We start from the raw sequence: 25,999 nt of genomic DNA, 5'->3' as shown, positions 1-25,999 counted from the left end.
TGCAGAATCATCTTTACTGGAGAAATATGTGGCTGAGATAAGAGACCTGTCTGTCAGGGCTTGGCTAAGACTAAGGAAATCCAGAGCTCTTCTCCACTGAACAGAGGGGATCCTGAGCCCTTCATGGGCAGACAAGGTTGGGTCCTAACAAACAGAAAGGAAAATGAGGGGTATGTGTGTATACACATGAATGTGCATGTTTATGAATACTGCTGAAATTAACACTATACAACAAAAGAAATGCTATCAGTAGTCACAGCCCTTATTGCTATTCCATGTTTTGTCTCAAAACACCACCTCTCCACATCAGTCTTTCTCCAACACTAAGGAAGTCATGACTGGGACATCAGTAAAACCGTACATACATATTTGGGTTCCATGTCTACATTATTTTTCCCACAGGAGGATGAGCTTTGCAGGAAGCTCATAGAGCTTGATTTACAACCAAAATAACACACGATATGGAAGTGCCATGGATGGCCAACCATGCCACTGCCACGGAGGCTTACTGTGACAGATCTGTCATTTCACCTCTATGCCTAATTCAGATACAACTGCACAAAACCAGGTCCTTTCTACTCAGTGGTTACCTTAACTACAAGCCAGAAATCAGCAAAGGCACAGGCGGGGAACCGCAGATGGTAATGGAAGCACTGAGTCACTCCCACTGCTACCTGCAGTGTTAGAACAGTGCAGAGCCTGAGAAATGCCACTATGAAAATAGAGTGCAAACAGAGAAATATCTGTGTCTGAATCTCAAATATTACCTTAAATTCGTATTATCCCTACCACTTCTGTGAAGTCCTAAATGCTTTAAAATTACACAAGTAAACACTGTGCTATTAATAGATTTGGAGAATTTTTTCTAAAACATTAACTTCATCTTTTGTCATTAAAAGAATGTCCAACCCAAACCAAAAAGGCTTCCACACTAGGTCTAGTCTGAGTCTTCAAAAGCTATTCTGAGAATTTTGAAAATTTTGGACTAAATAATACAATTAATGTTGATGTACCATTTAGCCTGGAGTGAGGCTTTATGCTGAAGTTTTATAAATATATTTGAAACAGGAAAAAAAAAAAGTGGGCATAGGCACAGTGTTAGTCCAAATGTGAAACACTGAAAAGAGTGACAGTGTAGTCAAGTACAAACTACTTATTTGCTACTATACTACAGCTGCTCAGAAACACTCCTCTCCTTGCTGTAGGTCAGTGCTCTGGAGAGGTTATCACCACTGACCAAGCTCTTTGCAACATTTTTTTGAGGCTATCATAAAGGCAAGCAAGAAGCATGTGCTGATAAAGAACTGATTTGAAATGTCAGCCTTATGGGAGGAGGTGCCAGTACAGCTGGCTGGCTTTTTTTTTCTTCTTCTTTTTTTTTTTTTTCCTTTTTTCCAAGTACAAGAGGATTAAAACCTTCCTGGTCAGGAAGAAAACCCTGAGGAAAAGAAGCCAAAAGTCTGACAGGGCTATGAACCTCATAGCCACAGCAATAATTTTGCAAATGACTAATAATAAGGAGTCGATAATCCAAAGGATGATCTCTGAAGTGAAGAGCACCAAATTACTTTGGGGAGAAAATCAATTATCTCCTTTTGTGGCTGCACAGCCTACAATATGCAAATACACAGAAGTTACCATAGTCACAGAAACCTGAATATCAACTTAAAAGAGAAAAAAACAAGGAATTTTACAAGAATTGCTCAAAAATATCCTCTTCATGAATGGATGCATATCTGCTTTTTCGACACAGCTGCAGTGTTATTCTAATATTCTTCATCACAAAGGCTGACAGCCATCTAGAGATGTCAGCATCTATGAAAGAGATGCTGCACTATGGTGAAAGCAGAATGGGGCGAGTGGGTCTGGAAGGCAGTACAGAAATCAAATTATCATCAGATATTGTGGGCAGATTTTTAACATCTCTTCTCTTGCTGAGCGGTGTCTTACTCCGTAACTGGGTCACTGAAATTAATGGAACTACTTGCAAGTAAAACACTACTCAATGTGCCTTAGAGCATCAGAGTCTGACCCACAGCACATACTCAAATGTCACCTTGTATTTTAATGTACCTCAGACTTGAGGGGGTTTAAAAATTATTATTAATTTAGAAATAGACTCCTTATTGGGATCAGGCTCTTTTTTTTCACTAGAAGCACAAATGTCTTTAGAGGAGATGTCTGAACATTTGGCCACTTGTTACTAAAAATCCCATTTCCATGCCTGTGTAATCCACATTCCCTGAAGGTTTTGAGACCAAGGAGCTTATTGTTGATGAAAAGGGAGAAGTGAGGCCTAAGGGCTGCTTGGGAACTCCAGATGGATGGAGGTCTCCAAGGGGAGGGTGCATTCCTTGAGCATCTGCTGGTGAGCCAGAAAGACTGTATGGGATGAACCTCATACACGTTGCAGTTAAGCATCGGGTTTAGGGACTTTGGTTAAAACGCTTTTAACCCCTGGATTTAAGGCTAAAATACTATTATCCCTATTGGGGGATAACTGACAAAAGCACTGGATCAATTGTGCTTGGAACGATGAGTTTCCCTAATTACAAGCACCGCCTTTATGACCACACTGGGGAAACCTCTGAAAAGACTGGGAAAGAAATGAGACAACGAAAGTTTTATCCAAAACAGCTTATTTAGGAGCAAGGATTTTTCTCAGCCTCAGAGTATCCCTGGTATTTTCTAAAAATGGGAACAGAATGGTGTCACTTCTGAGATGATGAAAAGACCTGAAAGTACTTGGACTCCAGCCATGGAGAGAGAACAACCCAGCTGAGGGACATGGATAAGGACCTCCTAGCCTTATTACATGATTTGAGAGAAGGCACAGACACTTCTTCAGTGTTAAAAAAGGAAAGCAAAGCAGTGAGAGATCTTTGTGCCCCACACGTGAATTTCCCCAGTTCTGGACAAAAAATTCTTAGACTTAACACAGAAGATGGAAAAAGTATTTGTGAATTGCCTCACTAGTTATGTCTCTGAGAGACAGACGAGGGTTAAGACTTCACTAGGAGGGGAAAGTCTCACCTAATACCATTTCACTTTTCCTCAAGCTTACTCTGTGACTCCGTTTATTTCTGCTTCTATACCTGCTCTTCACAGACACATGGGATGATTAACACCATCATAGATAACTTCATTTAGTATCCCAAGCTGGGATAAGGCAATAAGCTGGAGCTATTTAAATATTCTTTTTTTTTATGGTAACTCCTAAAGCCTGAATACAGAACTTATTCATACCCGTAGTGCTTCACTGAAAGCATGATGAGGATACGAAGCTGCAAACTTGTCCAGTCCAAGGTCCACCGAAGTATTTGTGGTCCACCAAAGTATTTGTGGCCCCATGGCATGAAACCAAAGATTGCCTCCAAGGATGGTTTAGGTCAGGCCATGAAGTTCTGGACTTTCAGCCTCCCTCTCTGCAGAGGTGTTGCTGCTGAGTTATTTTCAGTCCTGAAGTAAACTGCACCTGCATAAGAACTAAACCTTCAGTGAGGGAACTCTTCACTTTGGGTAAAAAACTACAGCTGAGTGGCCCTCAAAATCAACATTTATGGCAAAAATAAAAGTCAGTCATGGGTGAGAAATCTGGGAAAGCTCTACTGTGCATGTGGTGCCTCAGTGATACTCTTCACTCTTTTGGAGCACTGAATAATGAACTCTTACCAGCTGTAGGATATGATGTGCTCTAATATCAAAAGCATGTATTTGGAAATAAATAGTAACAGCAAGATGTACAGGCTGCACACCACCTCCACACCATGGGGAATTGCTTTGCTTAGGCTCATTCCTTACAGCAATTACCACAGAAATACACTGGTCTGCCTAACATAACAAGCTACAAAAGCTGTGTCAGAAGGAGGTGCTATGAAATATTTACATATATTAATTCTCTGAAGTCACTTATGGCATGCATAGGCCTTAGAAAAGTTTTGTCCTACCACCATTTTGTACAAGTTGGTCATAACTCTGCAACTCGAAAATCATTATCCTCTCCATCAGCTTCTGTTCTTGCTCTTACTGTCTACCTGAAAGTCCGGTCTGAGGCACCCACAACATCTAGCCTTTTGTAAGACAGACCTCATCAAGAATTCAGTTCAGCAAATCTTGACAAGAATTTTTCTTTTCAAGTAGCAGACGGACTATGTATATATATTTAAGGATAACATGGGAGTTGGTTGCCTTAGTAACAGGATCTTTCAGCCATTGCGTTCAGTATTTACTCAGCACTGGAAATGTACACTGTATTGAGAAAAAATACAGTATTTTTATTAGTCTGCCCCTGTGTATATGCCCATCAGCAGCAAATGCACGCTGTGTAGCTTGACTTTCCATTTCTGAGCTATGTGAGACCTCTGAGAAGAGAGCATGCAGAAATGAAACCAGGGCACCTGGTGCAATGTATTTTTGTTACAAGTGTTTTGAGAGAAAAAAAAACCTGTTGTGAGAGTTTAAAGCACTGCACTAAAGATACTCCTTGCCTCTCAATAATAGCTCCACAAGCAAAAAACTACAAAAGCATTTCTATTCCATAGTTTCACACTCTGCTGAAAACAAATCTACAGAAAATGGTTATGAAAGAGGATATTTGTACAGTGACAGTTTCCACAACTGCATTAATGTGCAGAACCAGTTAAGAAGAAGTGTTAAAATGCTGTTTTACTTGGCATTTGGGGGGATAGAGGTGACTGCTGTTTCAAAGCCCACTTCAGTCTGGGTGAAACAAGGTACCAGTTACAGCTGCATCAATTGAAATGCAGGAGAAATTAAGCAGAATTGAGCCACTGAATTTTGGGACCAGCCAGGATGCCAAAAGGTTTTTATCTCTTGCTGTGCAAACGAGCCATGGGATTTCTCATCCTTCCAGCAAAACATCAGAGCTGCCTTCAGGTGCTAAGGTACAAACCCACCACTTCCAGCTGCCCAGTGCCTCCTGTGAGGGCACGCAGCTTCCTGGGAACAGAGTGGATGTACCATGGCACAGAGCCCTCTCCTGCCTCTGGGAAGTGCAGAGCTGGGAACTGCTTTGCTCCAAAACAACAGGCTAAGACCCACTGGGCTTTCACATATTTTATTTCAAGACCCAAGAACAGAACCAGGCCCTTCTGCTTGGAAGAACAAGAACAGGTCACTCACGACCTTACGGTCCCAAATGTGCAGGGCTGAGGCTGGAGAAGGTTTAATAACATGAACCAACCTGGCAGACTGTTTCTTCTAATAGTCTCTGCATTACCTCTTGCTCTTAGGGAAACCCAGGTCTTGCACTGATAAAAAATCCACTCCTGGGCTGCTCTTTCTCATTATAATTTAAGAAAGTGTAAAACACTTCTGTATTATAGCAATTTAATATCTGATATGGCCTCTGTCACAGTGTTATATCATACCCTTACAGGATGATGGACTCCAGTCTAATACGGCTTTTCCTTCTCTAACAACTGCAATCCTATATCCGTTTTGCAATTCAGATGGAACAGACCCCTCTCAGATAGAAAAGCAGAATGTTATAATCTCATAGAATAACTTAAATGTAATTACAGACAGAACATTTATTCTATATTAAAAAAATAAGAGCTGGAAAATAGATGTGGAAAAGGCGTAACAGCAGAGAAAGCAGGTTGAACCAGACAGTTTGGCTGGTTTAAAGCACTACCCAACAAATGCAGGCTTTTTCTTCTATCAGGAAAAGTTTTCTCCCCAGTCCTGTCTTTCTCAGGTTTTTTAGCACCAAATATTGTTGCACAGATGAGTTTGCAATGGACTTTGGGGTTAACTGCTGAAAAAGAGGCCTGAAGACTCTGCTACCAGACAGCATTACTGGACTCCCCCCAGAGGGGCAGGAACGTGAGTCACTGTGTTCGTGTGTAGGGCTCTGCTGATGCTCCACCAGCTGGAAAAGCCAGTGGTGCCACACACCAGTGCTGCCACACAACATCAGTGCAAGGGAGGCTACAAAGCACCCAGCTGGATGGGGATCAGCAGCAGGAGGAGCAGAGAGGTGAATCCATTATCCAACAGAAATCACTTCCCTCAAGTCGATTAAAATGTTTGTGTTTAAAAAGAAAAGTGCTTTTTTTTCCCCCATTTCTATTGCCATCCCTCAGTGTAAGATAGAGAAAGCTTCCTATTTATGTAAAAGTGGAGGAAAAAAAGAAATATAATACACATTGTTTACAAATGGCATAGAGATGGCAAGCTGTTTTTCCTGACAGGCCCTCCATGAATTATCTCATTATCGCAGGCTGCAAACTAAACTGCATTTTTCTTAGGACTGCCTTTTACAGGAAGAGCTCTGCTCCTGTTTATCACATATTTGAACTAAAATATATCAATTTGCAGTAAAAAAAAAAGTAAAGAGGAGTTCTGAGAACTGGGGAAAGGTTTCAGCTAGTAGAGCTTTTTGTCTAATTAAAAAAAAAAAAAAAAGTCTTTGCTTGTCCTGCTCAGATTTTAGGGTCACAGAATTCAAAACTAAAATATGTAAAAGTCACACAGAAAGAGGCTTATCCACAGAATTTTTACCCACACACAGAAATCAGAAAGAAGAAACAAAATGGGAATGAATTATTAACCCTCAGTGACTGCAGATAACAAACAACTCAGTGTTATTTTATGGGAGATCCACTGTGCAAAATCAAATAACCAAAGAGTTTTAACTATTTTTCTCCCAATCCCATACACTTTGGAACTATCCAGATATGCTGTATTTTGAGCCAGAATGTGTAATCCAACTTCAAAAAGCTATGTATTAGTAACTGTGGCCATACAGAGCATGATAAACAACTATTGTTTTGCTTTAAATGAATGTAATAGCAACAAGGATGCAGACAGATCTTGCAATTTGGGTTATTCATCACTACTGAAATTGCAACGCCTTTCTTTTCCATTTGTATTTATTTTGCTGATATGCGTATTGCAGGATTTTTAACTGTACTTTTTTGACTGGCACAGCACAATATATCTGTGTCTATCCTACAGTGGTTCTGTCATACCTTAACTGCTTCTGAAATGAAAGCACAGATGATGGTGACTGCAATAAACAGCAGACAGAAAAGGACAGGTAGTTTGTTGTATTGTTCCTTGGATCCTTTTCAGCCAAGTGAGGGTAAAGTATTGATGTTGCATGATGTGAACTGAATCACATCTCCTTGTGAGAGAGAGGACAGCTACAGTAACAGTAAACAGGTAAGGAGAAAAAAAAGGAGTTAGTTTGTGGTTCAGCAGCTGAAGCTGTCAGGGTCCTTAGGAAAGGGAAAATCTGAAAGAATCGACATCTGTCAGCTCTGCTCACTTTGGGACTGACTGACAAGAGAAGAGCATTATACTGAGATGGGAAATATTTGGGGCTTCTCCAGACCATGTGAGGAGATGTATTCTCTGTCCCAACAATTCAGCAGAAATTGATATACTTCTACTACCTCTATCTGAGCTTGTGAAATCCCTCCCTCACTCTGTTTCATTGCAGCTGTGGGTGCTGTGGGAGCACCTCAGCAAGATGACAGCCACAGAGCCCTCCATGTGCTGTGTACTGCAAACAGAAGAAATAAAAAAAAGCCGTCCAGCCCAATGAGACTGTTTGCACACAGTCAGAAATGTTTCATAGAGCCACGACATAAACATACTGTTGCATTTTTATCAGTATTTTGTATTTGGTAAAAATATTCTGAAGCTTAAGGGCTCAGTGCCCACAAATATGCTGGCACACAGATTTTGCATATCTTGTAAAGTCTGCGCCTGTGCTTGGGCGTGCATAAGCAGTAGCTGATTTTTCAAGCACTTGCATATCTGAGCAGCAGGACCAAGCCAAAGCATGGCAATGAATTAGGGGCTAAGTGAAGGTGTTGATACAGTCCAGCAGACCTACACACAGTGCAATCATTCAAGAAAGAGAGAGAAAACTGGCATGGGACTTTCATTTTATTGTGATTGCACAGAAAGGCTAATCTCTGCTTCTGTGGATGGATCGTTTTCCCTAGCTGTGCACACTTCTTCTGGAATGGCTCTAACTTTACAGTATCTGCTTCCAACAAACTTCTCTCCAGGCTAAACAGACACTTGCTACTCACACGCCAGTGCACGGGGGAGTGATGCTGAAAAAAGAAGACATGGTGGGGCTGACATCTTCGCTTGTCTTGTAGGAGTAATCTGAGTAATGTCGGAATGATTCCATCAATACTGTCAGAAAGAGGTTTACGAGCCCTCCAGGTAGGTTGCAAGCCTTGGCACAGGGAAAAACTAATGCGAAGTGGTTGCCAATTGACCAGAGGTTCTGGGAAGGTACAAAGCAACACCAAGGACCTTGACTTAGGCTGATGACACAGTTTTCTTCTGTGTTCTCAACATTTCTTTCCCTATTTCACACGGTCTGGAGTATGAAGGAAGCATGGTGGGCTATGCTGTCAAGTGCTACTGGTTTCACATATGGCACCCAAGAATGACGCCAAACTGAGTTTGTATAATGCTGGATGAGCTTGCTCACATCTCAGTTGTATTTGAACCATGAATCCACTAAACTGAAGTATGATGGGCATTTACACAATAATGACAACTCTGGTTCCTGCAGGACAGATGTGTACTATAAAGATCATTAGGAAATGCCCCTATCACCTTGCCCAATGAGCAATTATAAATGAGGACACTTCTCTCCCATCACATCTTTGGTGATACTGCTTAATACAGATTCCTAAAAATAATGGAAGAAGGCTGATGTTGGGAGTTCTCTGGAACAGTGTTTGAGACATCTTTTTTTCAAACTGTATTGGCCCTCTAGCCTTGTTATTTATTCTTGAGTCACTGACCTTCAGTGTTCCTTTGCTTCACAGTGTAAAGGGGAATACATGCTCTTACCTGTTATTTCTTCCTAGATTGGAAACAATATGGGCCAGAGAACTAGGTCTTCTAGGGAAATAGGCAGCACATAGTTGCTCCTGGAGTACCATAACACTAATTCTAAGTGATGACTGAAACAGGTCATCTGTGCCAGTCAAAAGATTCATAGTAAAGGCCCAAAAGTTCTTATCCAGTGTACCAACACACTGAGGTACTGTTCTCCAGGAAAAGAACAAATGTAAACCAGATACTCTGATGCTTCAGCCTCAATACTCTACAAAAAAAAGGAAAAGCAAGACTTTTCTCTATCCACACATATTGCAAAACTTCTCCTTTGCCTGGGGAGCTCGCTGTTCATATTTGAGCTATATTTGAGTGCATTCTTGTGTTTATCCTTTTGTTGTCATTTACAATAGACCAAACTGACAAGCCTGACTGACATCTGTATGGATTTCATATACACAGCAACAACATGAATGAGGTAAAGTGGCCTCCTGGGAGACTGCTGGGACTCTTGTTCATTATCATTATCACCATGATGATTGGTGCAGATGATGAGACTCCCAGTGATCTCATCCTTGAGCTCTGCAGCCTTTCACACAGCAAGGTGCTGCAAACACTGGTATTAGCAATCACTTTTCCTGTCACCCCGTGCAGTACCACTCTCCCTGCTCCCACACAGGACACCCAAGCTGAGCAGAAGGTGGATGATGTTTTCCAGACACCAAGCCACAATTCAGGCCCACTACTCCAGACTGCTGTGGCTGGGTAGAGTTCAACCAATCTCACAGCTGCCTTTCAGCCTTGCAACACCGACCCACTTCACCATGGTCGAGCAGGAAGAGAAACTCTCAGTTACCAGGCCAGTAAGTGCCAAACTGCTTTGCCTCTTCAATAAAATGTCTCTGGCTTTTATGATTATTTTTCACACCACAGAAAGCTGTATCATCATGCAGACCAACTGAAATTCAAATCGAGAAGTGGAACAGAGAAAAAAATCTGTGAAAATTCTTTTCTCTTCCAGATTGTTTTTCCTAGACATCTACTGGGTTACATTATAGCGGTATCATTGCAACTGTATTCATGAAAGGGGAAGTAGTAATTTCATTGTTAACCTCAAAATTATTTCAAGAGGGTTTGGTGAAATGGGTATGTTAAACCAATTAAACAAACCATAATGAAAAATGTGGCACCATTTTCATGACTTACTCCTTTACAAGACTTTGGATAACTACTGCTAAAGGTTAATATGCTTTATATGAATCTGCAGGTGTCTGTCAGAAACCAAAAATGATCTGGGGAAGGAATGTTGCATGGCAGAGACATCTGCTGGGAGCTCCCTGCACTCCTTCCACACCTCGTGGTTCAGCTCTTCGGAGCTGTGGATCCTGGGAGCAGCCCTGCACTGCTCCTGCTGCCTCTGGCTGGGGAGTGAGTTTGTGGCTAGTGGAGAATTCAGCACATCCCTCCCAGCCATGGCCAGTCAGCCACTCAAGGAGCCAGAAATCTTTAGGCTGTGTGCTGGAATTTTAATGGAAACTTTTGCATCTAAATTGAAGGCTATGCTCCTCTATCCAGCTGCCTGACATTGAACTGTCAGAGGAAGGCTGGGCACTGGTGAAATCCTTCCCTTCCCCAAGCATATACAGCAGGAGAAGATCAATGTTTTAATTAGGGAAAGGAACTATCAGTGATCTCTGCAGTTGGAGAACATGCTCGCAATAAGGCACTGTTTCCTAAGTTAAAAACTGAAAATGAGATTTCAGATTCTAGCATCTCCTGGATTCCTAGCATCAATCACCTCTCTTCTCAGAGAGACACTGATTCTACTCTCTACCTATAAAGTGGATCTCAATCCCTCTCTCCTTTCCTTGTTCATAGTAGGAAAACATAGTTTGATCATCCTGGGTTGATGGGATGGCACTGTGCTTTGACCGCATCCCAGCACCCTGTGTTTCAGTTTTAGAACTGGCTTTAAAATGACTGAGACAATGCAGAAAGCACTCACCGAGTAAATCCTAGAAAGAGGAAACCTTGTTTTGTACAACAGCAGAAAAGAGGATGCTTTGCAACTCAATTCCCTTTTCTCCAAATGCAAGGATACAGCTGATGCAAAGCATCCTGCAAATGAAAACAAGCTGTATTTGATTCCACACACCCCGAATGCTTGAACTGCGTTTAGCACATCACAGGTGTAGGGTTTGAGCGATACTCCCCAGTGTAGCAGGATTCTTCCTGCAGACACCAGTTCACATCTGATGGGAGACTATTTTAAAACCAGCCTCTGCTCTTACATTGTAAGACAGCTCTCTCCCTCAAGCTACTTGCAGACAAAAACTTGTTTACCTCCACCTATCAAAGCACGAGGGGAAAAGAACAGCCCCTTGAAGGAAATTAATCCCCAAAAAGCATTTGAAATGTTATAAACAGCTTACTACCAGAGCGAACAGATGCTCTAAGAAGGATAAACAAGCATTTGCCCAGCCCCTCGGAGGGAGTTGGCTGCACACCCCCTTTACACTCATGCCAGAGGCAGGTGGGTGTCAAAGCCCCGGTGTGTGGTGGCCAAGGGCCACTTGATGTGGCCCAGCCCAGCTATCCAAGGCAAGCAGCCAGCAGAGGCTGGTCAGGGCTAGCAGCCTGTGGCACTGCAGCACCTCACGCCCCCTCACTCAGGGGCATCCAGGGAAGCTTTATCAGAGCTTTTGCAGAGGAGTTGTAGAGGTCTGAACTTGCACTGCCCACCCTCAGGTGAGGGTGCTCACCGTGGCGTACGTGCCTTGCCTGCTGTTACAGGGAAGTGGCAGAAGCACAGCACTCCAGGAAGACAAAGACCAGCCTTCCAGTGTCTGCCCCTAACCACATTTATGCTTTCCTCCATGAGGCAGTATGTGGGGCAGTGGCTACCCACAGCTTTCTCTCCCAGTCAAATAAGCCTCTCCCTCTACTGCCCAATGAATATTGAATTATGCTGGGCAAAATCAAGCCGTTTTCTCCAGAAACACTGAATGTTCCCTTTTGCTCCTGAACAACCCATTCCTGAGTGTAGCACTCCCTCAGATAATGGAGGAAAATGGAGACAGGTCTCTCTCACACAAACAAGAGCAGGTAAAAAAAGCTGATACAAAAGACACTGTGGGAAAGCCCAAAAACACAAGGGAAAGATCACTAGGATTAGTTCTGCCTATTTCACAGATGCAAGACAAGTCTGGCATCTCTGTGCAGAGTCCAGGAGTATCCATGAGCAGGTCCTAATAGGTCATGGAGAAGATGTGGAGGGAAAGAATTAGGCACTTCTGGACTCTGCACACGTTGCCTTCAAGGGACTACAGAGTATGTGTGGTGGACTGAGCCTTCAAATTCTGCAGCAGCCTGAAACAGCTACAGGGGAATCAGAGGCTTCTGCAGAAGCTTCTGGCAGAAGCTTTGCTGCAGGGCAGAAAGCCTGCTGAGATGCTCCCCTTGATTTGACTCCCAGGCAGGTGGCCTGTGCTGTGTAATCCTGCAGAGAAAAGCAAGGCCTCCAGGGACTCAGTCAGGTGGGGAGGCCTTGACTGACACACTGAATTCATTAAGCAGCTTTGCTTAGGAGAAATAGAACGGAAATTATAGAGGAAAGGGCATTTGAGTTCTGTCCTTCGGAAGGTATGGTACCAGGTTATCCCAAAGGCTTTCAGAGGTTTAACCTCAAGAACAAAAACCAAAGCCTGGCCTACACTTCAGGAAAGGAAGAAATCTCTGAAATGAGGCGTTTGTGTCAGTATTTTTTAAAATACATCCCTACATATCTTCACTCTGCAGCGTCATATTTCAGATGGTCCCTATGTATTAAAAAAGACTGCTATTAAACATCCAAATCATGAGCAAAATCCAGTTTGATTTCACGCCCTATTTGCACTAGACCTTTTTTTCTGCTCACCATCTACTGACAGTGGCATAAAACACAAAGTGCCTGCTCATGAGTTACAGGGACAAAGAAATACTGTAAACAATGATTATGAGTTTCCCCCCACTTAAGAATGAGCACAATTACAATGACTTCAAGAAGCATGATTAAAGTATCCAAAAGGAATTTAAAAAATAAATTAAGTTACCTAAGTAATTAGAAAACAGTCAGATCATGAGTCATTAAGGAGGATGAATGGTTTAACCTTCTCTTCACTTTCCAAAGAGTTCCTACCTTCTCATTCTGAGAATGAAGCACATCACTATATGTTAACCATAAGTGAAGCATGAATACATTTTTTACTATTAAGTTAAAGTGGTGCCACTTTCTTTGCATATAAAAGCAGCTTTTAAGAAATAAGCTCCTGGGAATTACTTTTGAGTTACGTGTCTTTCCATCGCTTAGGAGAAACAGAGATGCTGGAGATGGTAACTGCAATAGGACTTAGTCTAACTTTTCTTTCACTATGCTATTTGCTCCCAGCTATGAATATTTTCTATTAAAAAGCTTCTAACTTAAACTATATTAAGGAAACATTGTATTCTCACAACTAATTTCTGCTTGAAACAGAAACCTGTGCTGCAAGAACCTGAAAGTCCATTACTCCTTATGAGAGGAGAGCAGAGCAGAGGAGAAGGACAACTGATGAGAAGTGTACTTCACACTGCATTTCTTGGAGTGATTACCAATTCTGCCCCTCCAGGATGTATATAAGGGGCAGATTTCACCTGCATTCTCCTTACTTGTCTAAATGCCAGGTTGGGCAAGAAGAAAATCTCCCTTCACCATTGGCATAAAGAGGTAAAAGCTGCTGTGGCTGTGTCACTGTAAAACCATTGCACTGAAAGAACACCAGAAGGTTGCAAAAATGCATCAGAGAGCTCCAGAGAGAGGAGGTCAAATATTTTTAAAGGGGAAAGTGTACCTTCAGCACAGGAGACCTTAGTGCTCTCTCCTGATACGGGGTAAGAGAGTAATGCTGACATTCCAAGAGTCAGAAGTAGTTAACAATTTGCCCAGAGAGTAACAGAGCATGAGAAGGGGGTTATGCAACAGGGTCCGGCCTTACCACAGCCTCAGAGGAGGGGCTCAGAACAAAGGACCACCCGGGCTTTTACTGCAGAGTCTGGGGTCTTCCTGTTGTTTCTTGTCCTCTCTTGCCTCCTGCTCTGTTGCCTGCAGTGTCGCTGTCTCCTGGCTGTCTCTTGGCTCCCGCTGTGTCCCCTGGCTGTCCCTGGTCACCTGCTGCGTGCCCTGTCATCTGGCTGGTGCCACAGCTCCCCGTGCCCTCCATAATGTAAGGGATTGGTGGCACTTCATGTCTGGCTGCGGGACTGTCACCTCAGGCTCACGGGCCACCGACTCAAAAATCCCAATGACTCCAAAGGGGAAAAGACTGAATGTGTGGATAATTAGCACGCAGCGCGACAGAATCATTTAACCAAGAGAAGGTAGTATTCTGACTAATAAGAGAACTACGTAACTTGTATCCAGTGAACTGTGATGTCTTTGTTTGCTGAAATTCATATTTAGTGTAAAGTTATGTGAATCGGTGTGCTTGATTTGTGGAAAGCTTGCACCCTGTGCAAGAAAAACAGTGTCTCCTTCCCGAACCTGGCTCTTGTCCGTGTAAAAGACACCGCGGGCAGGCTCTCTCGAAACCCTTGCAGAAGAGGGAACTCGGTGGTACTTTCTAGCTGAAAACCGAGGGGGATAAAGGAAGATATACTGTTCCGGCATTGCCACAGCCGCGGTCTCTGACGCCTCACGCCGGCGGGAGACCGCAGGGCTCCATGGCGCCGCGGCCCGGGACTACCGCTCCCAGCAGCCACCGCGACCGCCCCGCCCGGGCCCGCGCATGCGACCCTGAGAGGGCACACACCGCCTCCCCTGCTAACGGGTAACGCGACTCCCAGCCCATTGGCTGATACCCGCCGGAACCGGCCGCGCCGCGATGCGCTTCGGGAGTTGTGGTTTTATTGCTCCCAGCAGCAGCTGACGTAAGCGGGGCGGGCGGAACATGCGTACTACCGTTCCCAGCGTGCCCCGCGCGGCCCGGAAAGAGCTGTCAGCAGCAGGAGCCACGGGCAGACATGGCGGGGCAGATGGCTGTGCTGGGTGAGGCGGGGGCGCGGCTGGGCTGGGGGGTCTGGGGGTTGTGGGGGATTTTGCTTCCGCTCTCGCGTCTTTCTGCCGCCGGTGTCGCCCCGGATTGGCTCTCCAGGGTGGCACGGGCTTCCCGTGCTCGGTGTGTTCCGCTGTGTCCAATTCTGGGCTCCTCTGTAGAGGAGTGATATGGAACTCCTGGAGCGAGTCCAGCGGAGGGCAAAAAAGATGATGAGGGGACTGGACCTTTTAGAAGGAAAGGCTGAGGGGGCTGGGGTTCTTCAGCCTCGAGAAGAGATGACTGAGAGGGGACCCCATCCATGTCTGTCAGTGTCTGCAGGGAGGGGTCGGAGCATGGACCAGGCTCTGCTCAGTAATGGCACAAGAGGCCCTGGGCAGAAACTGATACCCAGGAAGTTCCACCTGAACATGAGGAAGAAATTCACTGTGCAGTGACCGAGCACTGGAACAGATCACCCAGAGAGGGTGTGGAGGCCCTCACTGGAGATATTCCAGAAGTGTCTGGATGCAATCCTGTACCGTGTGCTCTGGGATGACCCTGCCTGAGCAGGGGGATTGGACCAGATGACCCACTGTGGTCCTTTGCAACCTAACCCGTCGTGGGATTCTGTGAAAGCCAAAGTGCTCAGTGGCACATTGCTCAGAAATGTCTGGGAAGATTTGCAGCCCAGAGCAAGCCAGGGCTTTCTGACCCACCCTTCCCTGCTGGGAAAAAAAGAGGTCACCCACTCTTTGAAATTTAAGCTATTTACATTTCTTGTTGAGATTTTGTTTGTTGATGCTTTTTTTTGTTAATCATCTGACGCATTACTTGATGCTGGATGTTGATTATAAGTAAAATTAAAACAAAATCAATCAAACAATGAACTCTTCTGCACTTAAACTGGTCTACCCTTTGATTTCAAAGTATGGAAAAGATTCAGAGGTGTGGGGAGATGCTTTTTTGGGAGCTATGGCTGAAACAGAATGAATTAGCATGGGTTTGTCTCCCCTTATTTTTAGACGTCTGGCGAAGCTGGAGGTGTTGGAATTGGGAGTTTGTTGTTTCACTGCGATTTTGTGCAGCCCCATTAACTCGATGTCCTTTCAGGGTCATTCATAGGGAGCTCCCCCACAAGTACTAATTAGGCTGTGTTATTGCAGTAACATGCAGAGAGAAATAGAATTATTACAGTGTGTTGATATTTTTAGCTTTGCCATCTCTTGGGGTTTTTTTTCTTAATCAGTTTAATATTTAATGCCTAAGATTCTTGAATTCTAGCCACTCTCTACTGAGAAAGAAATTAAAAACTAATTAGGTAGCTAAGCAGGCTCCGGAGTGTGAAATAAAGGTGCAGGGTGTCACACGGTGTCACTTGTGTTGACTTGTAGGCTTGCAGAGTGCATCCTCTAACTCTGCTGTTCCCAACTCTGTGTTCCAGGCTCTGCTGTGCTGGCCCTGCTCTTAGCCAGCTACCTGGCACAGCAGTATCTGCCCATGCCCACCCCCAGAGTGATTGGGATCGACCTCGGCACCACCTACTGCTCCGTCGGCGTCTTCCTGCCTGGCACCGGGGACGTGAAGGTTATCGCGGATGAGAACGGGCACAACAGCATCCCCAGTGTCGTCTCCTTCACAGACACAGGGGTGCATGTGGGCTATGAAGGCCTGGAACTGGCTGATGCCAATCCTCAGAACACCATATATGATGCCAAGAGATTCATTGGGAAAATTTTCACTTCAGAAGAACTGAAAAGTGAAAGCAGCAGGTATCCCTTTAAGGTAAGCAGCCACCCCCTTCAGTTCCCTCCAAGCAGTAAGGTGCAGGACACAACCTGGGCTGGGCATGAACAGATCCAGAGCAGCCCTGGGAGAAGGACTTGGGGGTGCTGGTGGGTGAGAGGCTGGACATGCCCCGGCCGTGTGCTCTGGGAGCCCAGAAACCCCCGTGTGCTGGGCTGCATCCAAAGCCCCGTGGGCAGCAGGGCAGGGAGGGGATTCTGCCCCTCTGCCCCGCTCTGCTGAGACCCCACCTGCAGTGCTGCATCCAGCTCTGGGGTCCCAGCACAGCAAGGACAGGGACCTGCTGGAGCCAGCCCAGAGGAGGCCACCAAGGTGATCAGAGGGATGGAGCAGCTCTGCCATGAGGAAAGGCTGAGAGAACTGGGATTGTTCAGGCTGGAAAAGAGAAGGCTCTGGGGTGACCTAATTGTGGCCAACACCTGAAGGGATCCCACAAGAAAGATGGAGAGAGACTATTTACAAGGGCATATAGTGGCAGAACAAGGGGCAATGGCTTCAAACTGACAGAGAGTAGATTTAGTTTAGAGATTAGGAAGAAAGTTCTTTACTGTGAGTGTGGTGAGGCACTGGAACAGGTTTCCCAGGGAAGCTGCGGATGCTACATCACTGGAAGTGTTCAAGGCCAGGCTGGATGGGGCTCTGAGCAACCTGGTCTAGTAGAGGTGTCCCTGCCCATGGCAGGGGATGTTGAACTACATGACCCTGGTCCTCTCCAACCCAATTCTATGACACTTGAAATTTGTGGGGGTGATTGGCTTGTCAGACCTTGAGTCATTTGGCTCAATCTGATATGCCTGAAAACCACAAGAGGTATCCAGAGAGAGGAAGGAAATGGTTGTGGAAGTTGTGTACCTCTGCATGAGAGCTGATTATGATTTTCCAGAGGACCCTGTGTTTTCCTACTCAGAAATGTGTTTCTGGGTAACCTTCTAGTGCCTTCTCTGAAAGGATAAATTTCAACTTGAAATGCTAACTGTGCTTTTCTGAAACTTTACTTCTCCCTGAAATTGTAAAATAAAAACACAAACAAACAAACAGAAATCAACAGACCTTCCCCCCCAAAAAAAACCAAAACCCAGACAAGTTTAAAAGCCACATCTTCTCTGTTTCCAGTGTGTTTTTTCCTTCAGCACTTTACTACTTACTTGACCAGCAGCAGAACTCGGAAGTTGCTTTAAAAAAAAATAACCTGCATTATATGAGCATGGTGCAGAATTGGTTGAAAAAATAAAAAATTTCAGGTAGTGCAAGTGATCTTTGAAGTCCTTTTAATTTTTTAATATTGTTAAGAGAAGCTGTTCCAGTACCAAGCTGTTTGTTTCCTTTCAGAAACCTGAAAGGTAATCTGATGATTAAAAAAGCATCCCTTCTGTCTTTGAATGTGATGTTGGAAGTTGATTGCACAGTTTCTAGGTCCTAACTTTTTTTTGATGTGTTTTACTGGGGCACAGTGGGTGTCACTTGTTTGGATATACTTGGACCCTGTAAGTGGCATGTTTTGCATAATCCTCCTAATCAAGGAATAAGAATGATCCAGAAACGGCAAAAGCACATTTAAACTTTTCCAGAATAAAGAGACTGCATGCAAATAAAACATTTGGTGGGAGCAGGGTGGGGTAGCATAGGAAAAAGATTTCTCACTTGGAGGTTGTGTCGCTTTATCCTTCTAGATTGTCAACAACAATGGATTAGCTGAATTTTCTGTGACAACTAATGAAACCTTTCACATCACTCCAGAGCGCATTGGCTCTAAGCTGCTGCTGAAACTGAAGAAAATGGCAGAAGCCAACCTTGGCATGTCCATTTCCAAGGCAGTCATCTCCGTGCCAGCAGAGTTTGATGAAAGGCAGCGGAATTCTACCATTAAAGCAGCTAACTTTGCAGGTGATGTCTCTCTATTCCAGAGTTTTTCTTGGAGACTCTCAGGTCTATTTCACTGACAGTAAGGTCTTTTTGGAGGATACAGAAACAGTGAATAAGTGACAGAGAAGCTTAGAATGGATTTATTGTGAGGAACAGCTGAGAACTTCTGAGTACCAACAGGTGCAGCTGGCTAATGCAGACATAGATGGCTGGAAGAAGTAAGCTTTACTTCAGGGAAAATAGTCTTTTTGATAATCTCCAAATAGGGAGACTATATAGAACACCCTTGGACAATAATTTAAACAGAAATAGAATGCATGAAATAAATCTCCTTAGCAAGGTTTCTCTGGAAGCAGTGTGTTTGGGCAAATCATGGTTCGTGATTTCACCCTGATGTTGAAGCAGTACTATTTTAGGATTAAATAAGGAAAAGAGTTCATTGGATATTACTGCTTAGAAAACTACTTCCTTTAGATCTGACACTTAAGGTGAGTGTGGTTAAAAAACCCCAACAAGTAATGGCAGATGTCATTCTGATGTAAGAACTGCAGTTTTCTGAAGTGTACCTGAGTGTTGCTTGTTGTCTCTGCTCTTCATAGGGCTCAGCGTTTTGCGAGTAATCAATGAGCCCACAGCTGCTGCTATGGCTTATGGACTCCACAAAGCTGATGTGTTTAATGTTCTGGTGGTGGATTTGGGTGGAGGAACTTTGGATGTGTCTCTGTTGAACAAGATGGGAGGGATGTTCATCACACGAGCCATGGCAGGTGAGAAAGACGCTTTTGTTTCTCAAGGAGTGGGAGGCAAGGTGCCTGAAGTTGCCATCGGAGGGGCTGTTTAAACATACCAACCACATCACAGAGTGTTTTCCCCAATGCATTCTCAGCTGCTTTTCATGCAAAATTAGGTTTGTGGCTGGTTTCAGCAATTAAGACCACAGAGGGGTAAGTTGTGGTTTCATTTTATCCACGGCTGTTAACCTCTGTGCCCACTAATAAAGTGCTGGTGCATATTACAGTTACTTTCACTGGACTTTTGGCAGGGTGGGGTTGTTAAAAAACTTCCTGTCACCTTTTTCCAAACTGGGAATACTTGGCGAATCACTGACCAGTGCTTTGGTGTATCCTTGCCTTATGTTTGGTGCCAGTTCAGTTGAGCAGGGTTTGGGAATGGGCAGAGTGTTAACCCAGAAGTTTTGTGATTGGTGTATGAATGATTCATCATTGGGCACAGAACTCTGGCAGCAATGTTGGGTCAGAGTGTAGTGAAGACACAGCCTTGTTTCAGCTGGCCTGCATGCACACAGCCCTGAAGTGCAGTGCCAGCTGCCTGTGTTGCCTTCAGAGAGCAACTTCTGATGTGAGCTGCTGTTGCTGCTCAGTACAGTTAGAGTGGAACAGCAAGAAAGATTCAGCAGCTTCACTCTGATTTAGTTAGACAGAGGTCCACTGAGTTACTGTTTTCAGTCGAAACAAAACAGTGGAAATTATTATCCAGCATGTGTGCAGTGGACAATTTTGTCTTTTGTCACAGCTCTGAGAGCTCATGTGCTTGTGGTTCTTCTGTGATTGTTCTGGCCCTTGAGCACCATCTCCCAGTGAAAGAGAATCAGTGTGCTGCTTTCTGAGGCTTTGAAGGTGCTCTGTCTGATGCTTTCTATTCTCATCTTACAGGTAACAACAAACTTGGAGGACAGGATTTCAATCAGAGGTTGATGGTGTATTTATATGATGAGCTCCGTCAAACGTATGGTTCTCTGCCAACACAAAAAGAGGAGATTCACCGCCTCAGACAGGCCGTGGAAGCAGCTAAATTAAACCTGACTGTCCACGAGGCAGTTACACTGAGGGTGCTCTTGACTCTGCCAGCAAACAAGCTTACAAAAGAACTTGCACAAAGCCAGGTAAAAACAAGCAGTGCACTAGAAGGCGAGGTCCCACAAAACACAAAAGACCTGAAAAATCTTGGAGACACTTCCAGAGTAGATGACAACTTTGTCAAAGTTGTGTTTGAAACAGAAATCTCTCGGGAGCTGTTTGAGATGTTAAATGAGGACCTTTTTGAGAAGATTCTTGTGCCCATTGAACAAGTGTTGCAGGAAGGCCACCTGCACAAAGCAGAAGTGGACGAGATTGTGTTAGTCGGAGGCTCCACACGGATTCCCAAAATACGTAAAGTTATTCGGGACTTCTTTGGAAAGGAACCCAACACCTCTGTAGATCCCGACCTGGCCGTTGTGACGGGCGTAGCCATCCAAGCAGGAATTCTTGCTGGGTCCTGGCCTCTCCAAGTCAGTGCTGTAGAAATCCCTAACAAGCATTTACAGAAGACTAATTTTAACTGAAAAGAAACTCTTCCCAGTTGCATTCCAGCTCTCCAAAAGGATCCATGCTTATCTGACTGGCAGTGGAACCTAATCTTAGCTGCATTCTATTCAATTTTCACCTGTTGCAGTTAGGTGTTACTGGACACCTACCTGTGCTAAAGCTTGATGTTACTGTAAAGGTACAAACGAGTTCTGAAGTGTGCTGTGTTTACTTGGAGATGGGATATTGGATGAAAATGATGAAAGTGCCAGTGATGACACACCCACATTTTCTTGCTAAATTTTATTAGCAAATCCTGGAGTGGTGTGTGTTTAAAATATAAAGGGAGTGTGACCAAAGGTTTGAGATGATGTGGTACTGTGGTATTCCGGGGTCCAATGTATTTACTTGGAAGGACTGTGAAGCAGCGTTAACGCACAGAGCACTGGCAGTGTTCAGCTTATACTTACTTATTAGATTGAGCCATTTGAGCATTTAAGCACCTTTCCAAAAGGCATCTTGCAGCTTAAATGAGACTGAGGCACTCAGTTGATTCTTCTGCTGTTCATAACAGCATAATGGCATTGCTGAGCCTCTGTGGCAAATTGTCCCATGTTTAGGAAACCTTATTGAAAACGTAGCTCTTGCCAATGCAGTTACTTGGTCTCCAAGGGCTGCATTCCTGACCTGGCTGTGATGGTTAAACACAGGTGCTGCTGTTTTACCACTGATGTTCTCCACAGAGAACGAGGGTGTATTGCCAAATATTCATACCTGCCCCTGCCTTATTTTAAAACTGCGGTGATTTTATGTATCTTGAAGCCACACCTGCCTGTCTTCCCTTGAATTTGACCAACACGAATTTCATCATTGTGCATTTACAAGTGAGTGACATCTTCTCCCTGAAGTACTCCAAGCCATACTGTTCTCAGGGAGAAAGTGTGGGACAGGAGGGATGGTCTGGATGAAATGTAGTTCCTGTAGTCCCAGTAAATGAAAATTGACCCAACTACTTTGTGCTTTTTAGCTCTTACGTGATTTAAGTTTTGTCACATCCCCACTCTAAACTGAACAGAGGTTGTAGCTGTCCTATTGGGAAAGAAGCAGTGTGTGTAACTCAGGGTTTGAGGTGGCACTTCCTAGGACTCTCTTTTAGGCAGATAGGTTGCTATCCAGGTATCTTGAAAATGTGTGAGGATAACAAAGTCACTGATCTGAAAAAAACCTGAATTGGTGACAGTTCTCTCTTTGGAGGGATTAAGCAATAATCAAACACCAGTTAATTCTGTTACCTCCATGGAACTTCCTACAAAAAAAACATGTCATTCAGCTAAGACTGGTTTCAACATCCATCAGCCCAGTCTTTATCAGGTAAGCTCTAGTAACAGGTGGCTTTAAGGATTTTTCTTGTCTTTTCCAGAATCCTTTTGTTTGTATTAACCTTGCTAAGATGAAGTGTGGGGCTCAGATTTATTGTTTTAACCTATGACTATATTAAAATAGGCTTATTACTCTCCTGGCAGTAGGCCTGATTTATGGCAGTGCCATAAATCAGTTGTGCTGATTCAGCTGTTTGCATAGCTATTGTCTAAATGCATCTTTGAAGTAATCCGATTAAAAACCTCTTAAATTGAATCATAGTTGCACACAGCCATTCCATCAGCATTGTTTAACTTGACAGACAATTCCCAAGGTACTGCTAACATCTGTTTAATTTCCCTGAGTTGAAAACCAAAGTGATTTTTTTATTTGAGGATTATTTTTTTCCTTTGTGCCTCTTTGAAAGTGACCCCAACTAAGTCTGTATTTTACTTACTTCCAGTAAGTAAAACTCCTGCAGTGAAAGAAGTGCCTCTTTAGTGACACCATGGATGAATGCCAATATCCAGTACAATCCTCAGTTGCTGTTGGGGCCTTTGCTTTGCAGATATAAGTGTGTGTGTTCAACATCTGTACCCATGTCTTTAGAGTCATTGTGGCCTTTCCTTCTGTGCTGCTGTAAATTCATCTCAAAATCCACTGGAGTTACAGTAGGACTTTGGTCTTCATGTCTTCAATGCACTGTGTAAAACAAGCAGACCTGGATAGAAACAGAACCACATCACAGTGAAGTTAAATGACTAAAAGCTTTTGCAGTTTTGGGGCAAGTTAGGTAGGAGCTGTTAAAACTCTCAAGGAAAACAAATGGAAGTACTTTTTTCTTTCACATCCTCCTTCATGCTGGGGGAGTTAAATCTGCTTCATTGTTAATCTGGGAACTGGAAGGGAAGGGCAGGTTCTTTACTTGTAAAAAAAAATTCACAAAAGGGTATTTATTCAGATTTCTATACAGGTTGGATTTTTTAGCAGAGAAGTTACTGTGTACATTGGATATCACAATACATCCTTATTTATTAAATTTTCTGAATTATTTATTTTGTAACTTTTAATACGGTATTTCGGCACAAACAATTGATTTTAAAGACGAGTCCACTGCACTAAGTGGATATTTCCAGGTATGCACATGGGCTGCTTACCAAAAGTCTCTCTGTAAAAAAGTTGATATTTGAAGGCTGAAATCTTTCTCTATAATCCTTATGGTTGCCTGTGGTGGTAGGTCTGTAACAAATTTCTCTAGCTAAGGCTTATTTAGCAAGTTGAAATTCTGAAAGCATCAAGAGGCCTCAACAGTTGTGTGTTCCTAAATTGTTTCCCAGTGCAGATAATGAAATGCATTTTATAAATAACATTTTAGAATGTTTTTAATAAAAGCAATTTCTATCCCTTGGATGTGTCTTCTTTCACTTTCTCAAGGAAATTCTGTGTCTTCCTCAAATTCCTTTGAAGGGTAGAAGATGAGGTTGTGTCAGCTGTGAGAGAGTTTCTAGATCTGTGTTGTCTTGGAGAGTTGTAAAGTCTGGAGAGCCTGAACAATTACAGTGTTTCATAAATGTTTCAAAGCTGGCAAAAAGCAGAAATGTCTCTTCCTATGAGGGAAAGGGGGAGTTCCTGCTCAAGTTCTTTGCAGTTTCTCCTGTGATACACTGCCAGGACAATGTAAAACAAGGGCAACAAGCAGGGCTGAGGGAAACAGCTCCTGAGAGGGTGGTGCACGTGGGATTTTTTAATGCTGTGGGGAATGAAGTGGGAGCAGAGCCTAAGTGGGTTCTGCTCCATGCTCATTCCTTGTGATAAGGAACGCTGGAGTCCTGGGCCCTTATGAGCCTCATTCTTCAGGTCTGCTCTGGTCCCCTGCCTGTCCCACTCTTCCTATGAGTGGTCCCACAGGACAAGACTGGAACCTGATCCCCAAATACCAAGGAGGCTCATCGAATTCCTGTTTGGAGGAGGAGGAAGGTCAGGGGGGTGAGGTGTGTGCCGAGCTGCAGAGCTCCCACGTGGCTTTGTGCTGGCTGGTGCCCTGGTTGGTGGGTTGAGTCAGTTCTGAACGCAGCCAAGTGGCCCCTCCTGGTTTCCTAAACTGAGTCTCCAACATCAGGGGTGTGAGGAGAGGAAAGGCTACAGACCCTGGCTGATGTGCTTAAGGCAAAAGTGCCTTTCCTTGCCCACCCTAAGCCTGTTAGGGGGATTGCTTTGGTAAGCTGCTGCTGCATGGAAACACAGCAGGAGCATTTCCTGCTACTCCTGCCTCCTCTGCACCCCCTTTTCTGAAGTTATAGTCAAATGTGAGGGGTACAGCTTGCTGAAAGAGAAGGAATGGCTATTTGGCTTTGCTAGTCCAGCACCTTCTTTCCTCTCAGACTTTGGCATTGTTCAGTCTGCAGCTCTCCCTGCTGCAGTCTGAAGGTATCTTGAAGCTGAAAGATTATGTTGGCCTGGAAGTAAACACAGAAAACCCTCCTCCTCACAAATAAAAGTAAATAAAGTAAAAATTACCATGCACTGATGCCTCTCCTCAGACAGTTTTCTCTGGACCTTGCAAAAGGGATTGGTCCCTGACGTACTGAAGGCTACCTCTCCTAGCCTCTGTGCCCGAAACTTTCTACTGGGCAAGAAATTAAGATTGTACTTGATATAAACCAGGTGTCAATGCTAAACTAATGTAACAGGACTGTAGCCAGGAACTTTATTCAGTTTGTTGGGGTTTTTTTAGCAGTTTGATGGGGATCTTATCTTAAGAGAAGATTGATTACATTGGTTGTGTTAGTATTAAATTTCAGGAGCTTCAGGAACTGCAATAAAAATGGAAATTACTATTTATGTGGCCTACAGAAGCAGATACATTTAGCTGACACTTCAAGTAAGTGTACATAACCTGTCCTGCTGCTGTAATTAGTCTGGAGGTTTACATTAATATTTAGTAGCAAAGAGGCAACTCCACCTGACTGCATTTTTTGGGATTCTTTCACAATGGGATTTTGTAATGCTCAAGTGGATATGTAAGATGTGGTTTTCAGTTATTCAGAAATCATAAAAGGAAAACTAAATGGGGCACATTTATTGCCTCAAGAACTACCTAAGTATACATGGGAATATGTATATCCTAAAAATCAGCCCCAAGTGACATCTGTCTCTGTGTCCACACAACAAGCAGTTTTGTTTTCCCTGAATGTGTAATCATAGTAAGAATTATTAACTGAGCATAATGTCAGAGCAATGTAGTTCAAGTTAATTAAGACCAGCATGTGAACAGCAAGATTTATTTTTCCATCAGTCTTTACTAATGCAACAGTTTTAACAAATGCCATGAAAATCCCTACTTCATTATGTTGTCCCAGTGCCAATATGATAAAAACAAGTGATTTGTATAAAATCAAGAAGTTTTTGGAAGAAACCTGATCAATATATACAGATTGTAGATATAGTAAACAGCAATGCTGTGAGGAGCTCTTGAGTAAGCTAGTTGTTTTATATGGAATATAAAATATTGCACCTTTATATATGGAATGCCAGAGGTCCCTTGAGCATTCCTTAAGAATTCACTCATTAGTGTTCTTTATCTTCTTATCCCAGCCTCTGCAACCACTTCAGAAAAGGCACCTTTTTGTTGTAACAAATTCTGTGGTGTATCATATTCTAGAATCCTTCCTGCATCCAGAACAAGCACTCTACAATACAAGAGCAAAAAGATTACAGAAGAAAAATCAGCTTCTTCAGCCACATTTTCCAGTTCTACTACAGGTATCTCTGGATTATGGGAAT

General features: G+C 43.6%; 1 protein-coding gene, 1 long non-coding RNA gene and 1 pseudogene across 2 annotated transcripts in view; 1 reads left to right on the top strand and 2 right to left on the bottom strand.

Annotated features, from left to right (window-relative positions):
- LOC109144584 overlaps nt 1-14,133 on the bottom strand; it is a 30,805-nt gene extending 16,672 nt beyond the window's left edge. Inside the window, exon 1 of the long non-coding RNA XR_002045442.3 lies at nt 13,848-14,133. This is a non-coding gene — a long non-coding RNA (uncharacterized LOC109144584). The remainder of the gene's footprint in view (nt 1-13,847) is intronic.
- Nucleotides 14,134-14,830: 697 nt separating this feature from the next.
- On the top strand, nt 14,831-23,624 carry HSPA13 (heat shock protein family A (Hsp70) member 13). Its single transcript, XM_039556271.1, has 5 exons — nt 14,831-14,896; nt 16,327-16,667; nt 18,359-18,572; nt 19,151-19,318; nt 20,225-23,624. The coding sequence occupies exons 1-5, from the start codon at nt 14,872-14,874 to the stop codon at nt 20,893-20,895; spliced, it is 1,419 nt and encodes a 472-aa protein (XP_039412205.1). The 5' UTR covers nt 14,831-14,871; the 3' UTR covers nt 20,896-23,624.
- Nucleotides 21,677-25,999, bottom strand: part of LOC104689445 — a 32,885-nt pseudogene continuing 28,562 nt past the window's right edge.

The sequence above is a fragment of the Corvus cornix genome, chromosome 1, assembly GCF_000738735.6.
Source record: "Corvus cornix cornix isolate S_Up_H32 chromosome 1, ASM73873v5, whole genome shotgun sequence".
NCBI lineage: Eukaryota > Metazoa > Chordata > Aves > Passeriformes > Corvidae > Corvus > Corvus cornix.
Note: the sequence above shows the minus strand (reverse complement) of the source record. Positions and strands in the feature narration are given on the sequence as shown.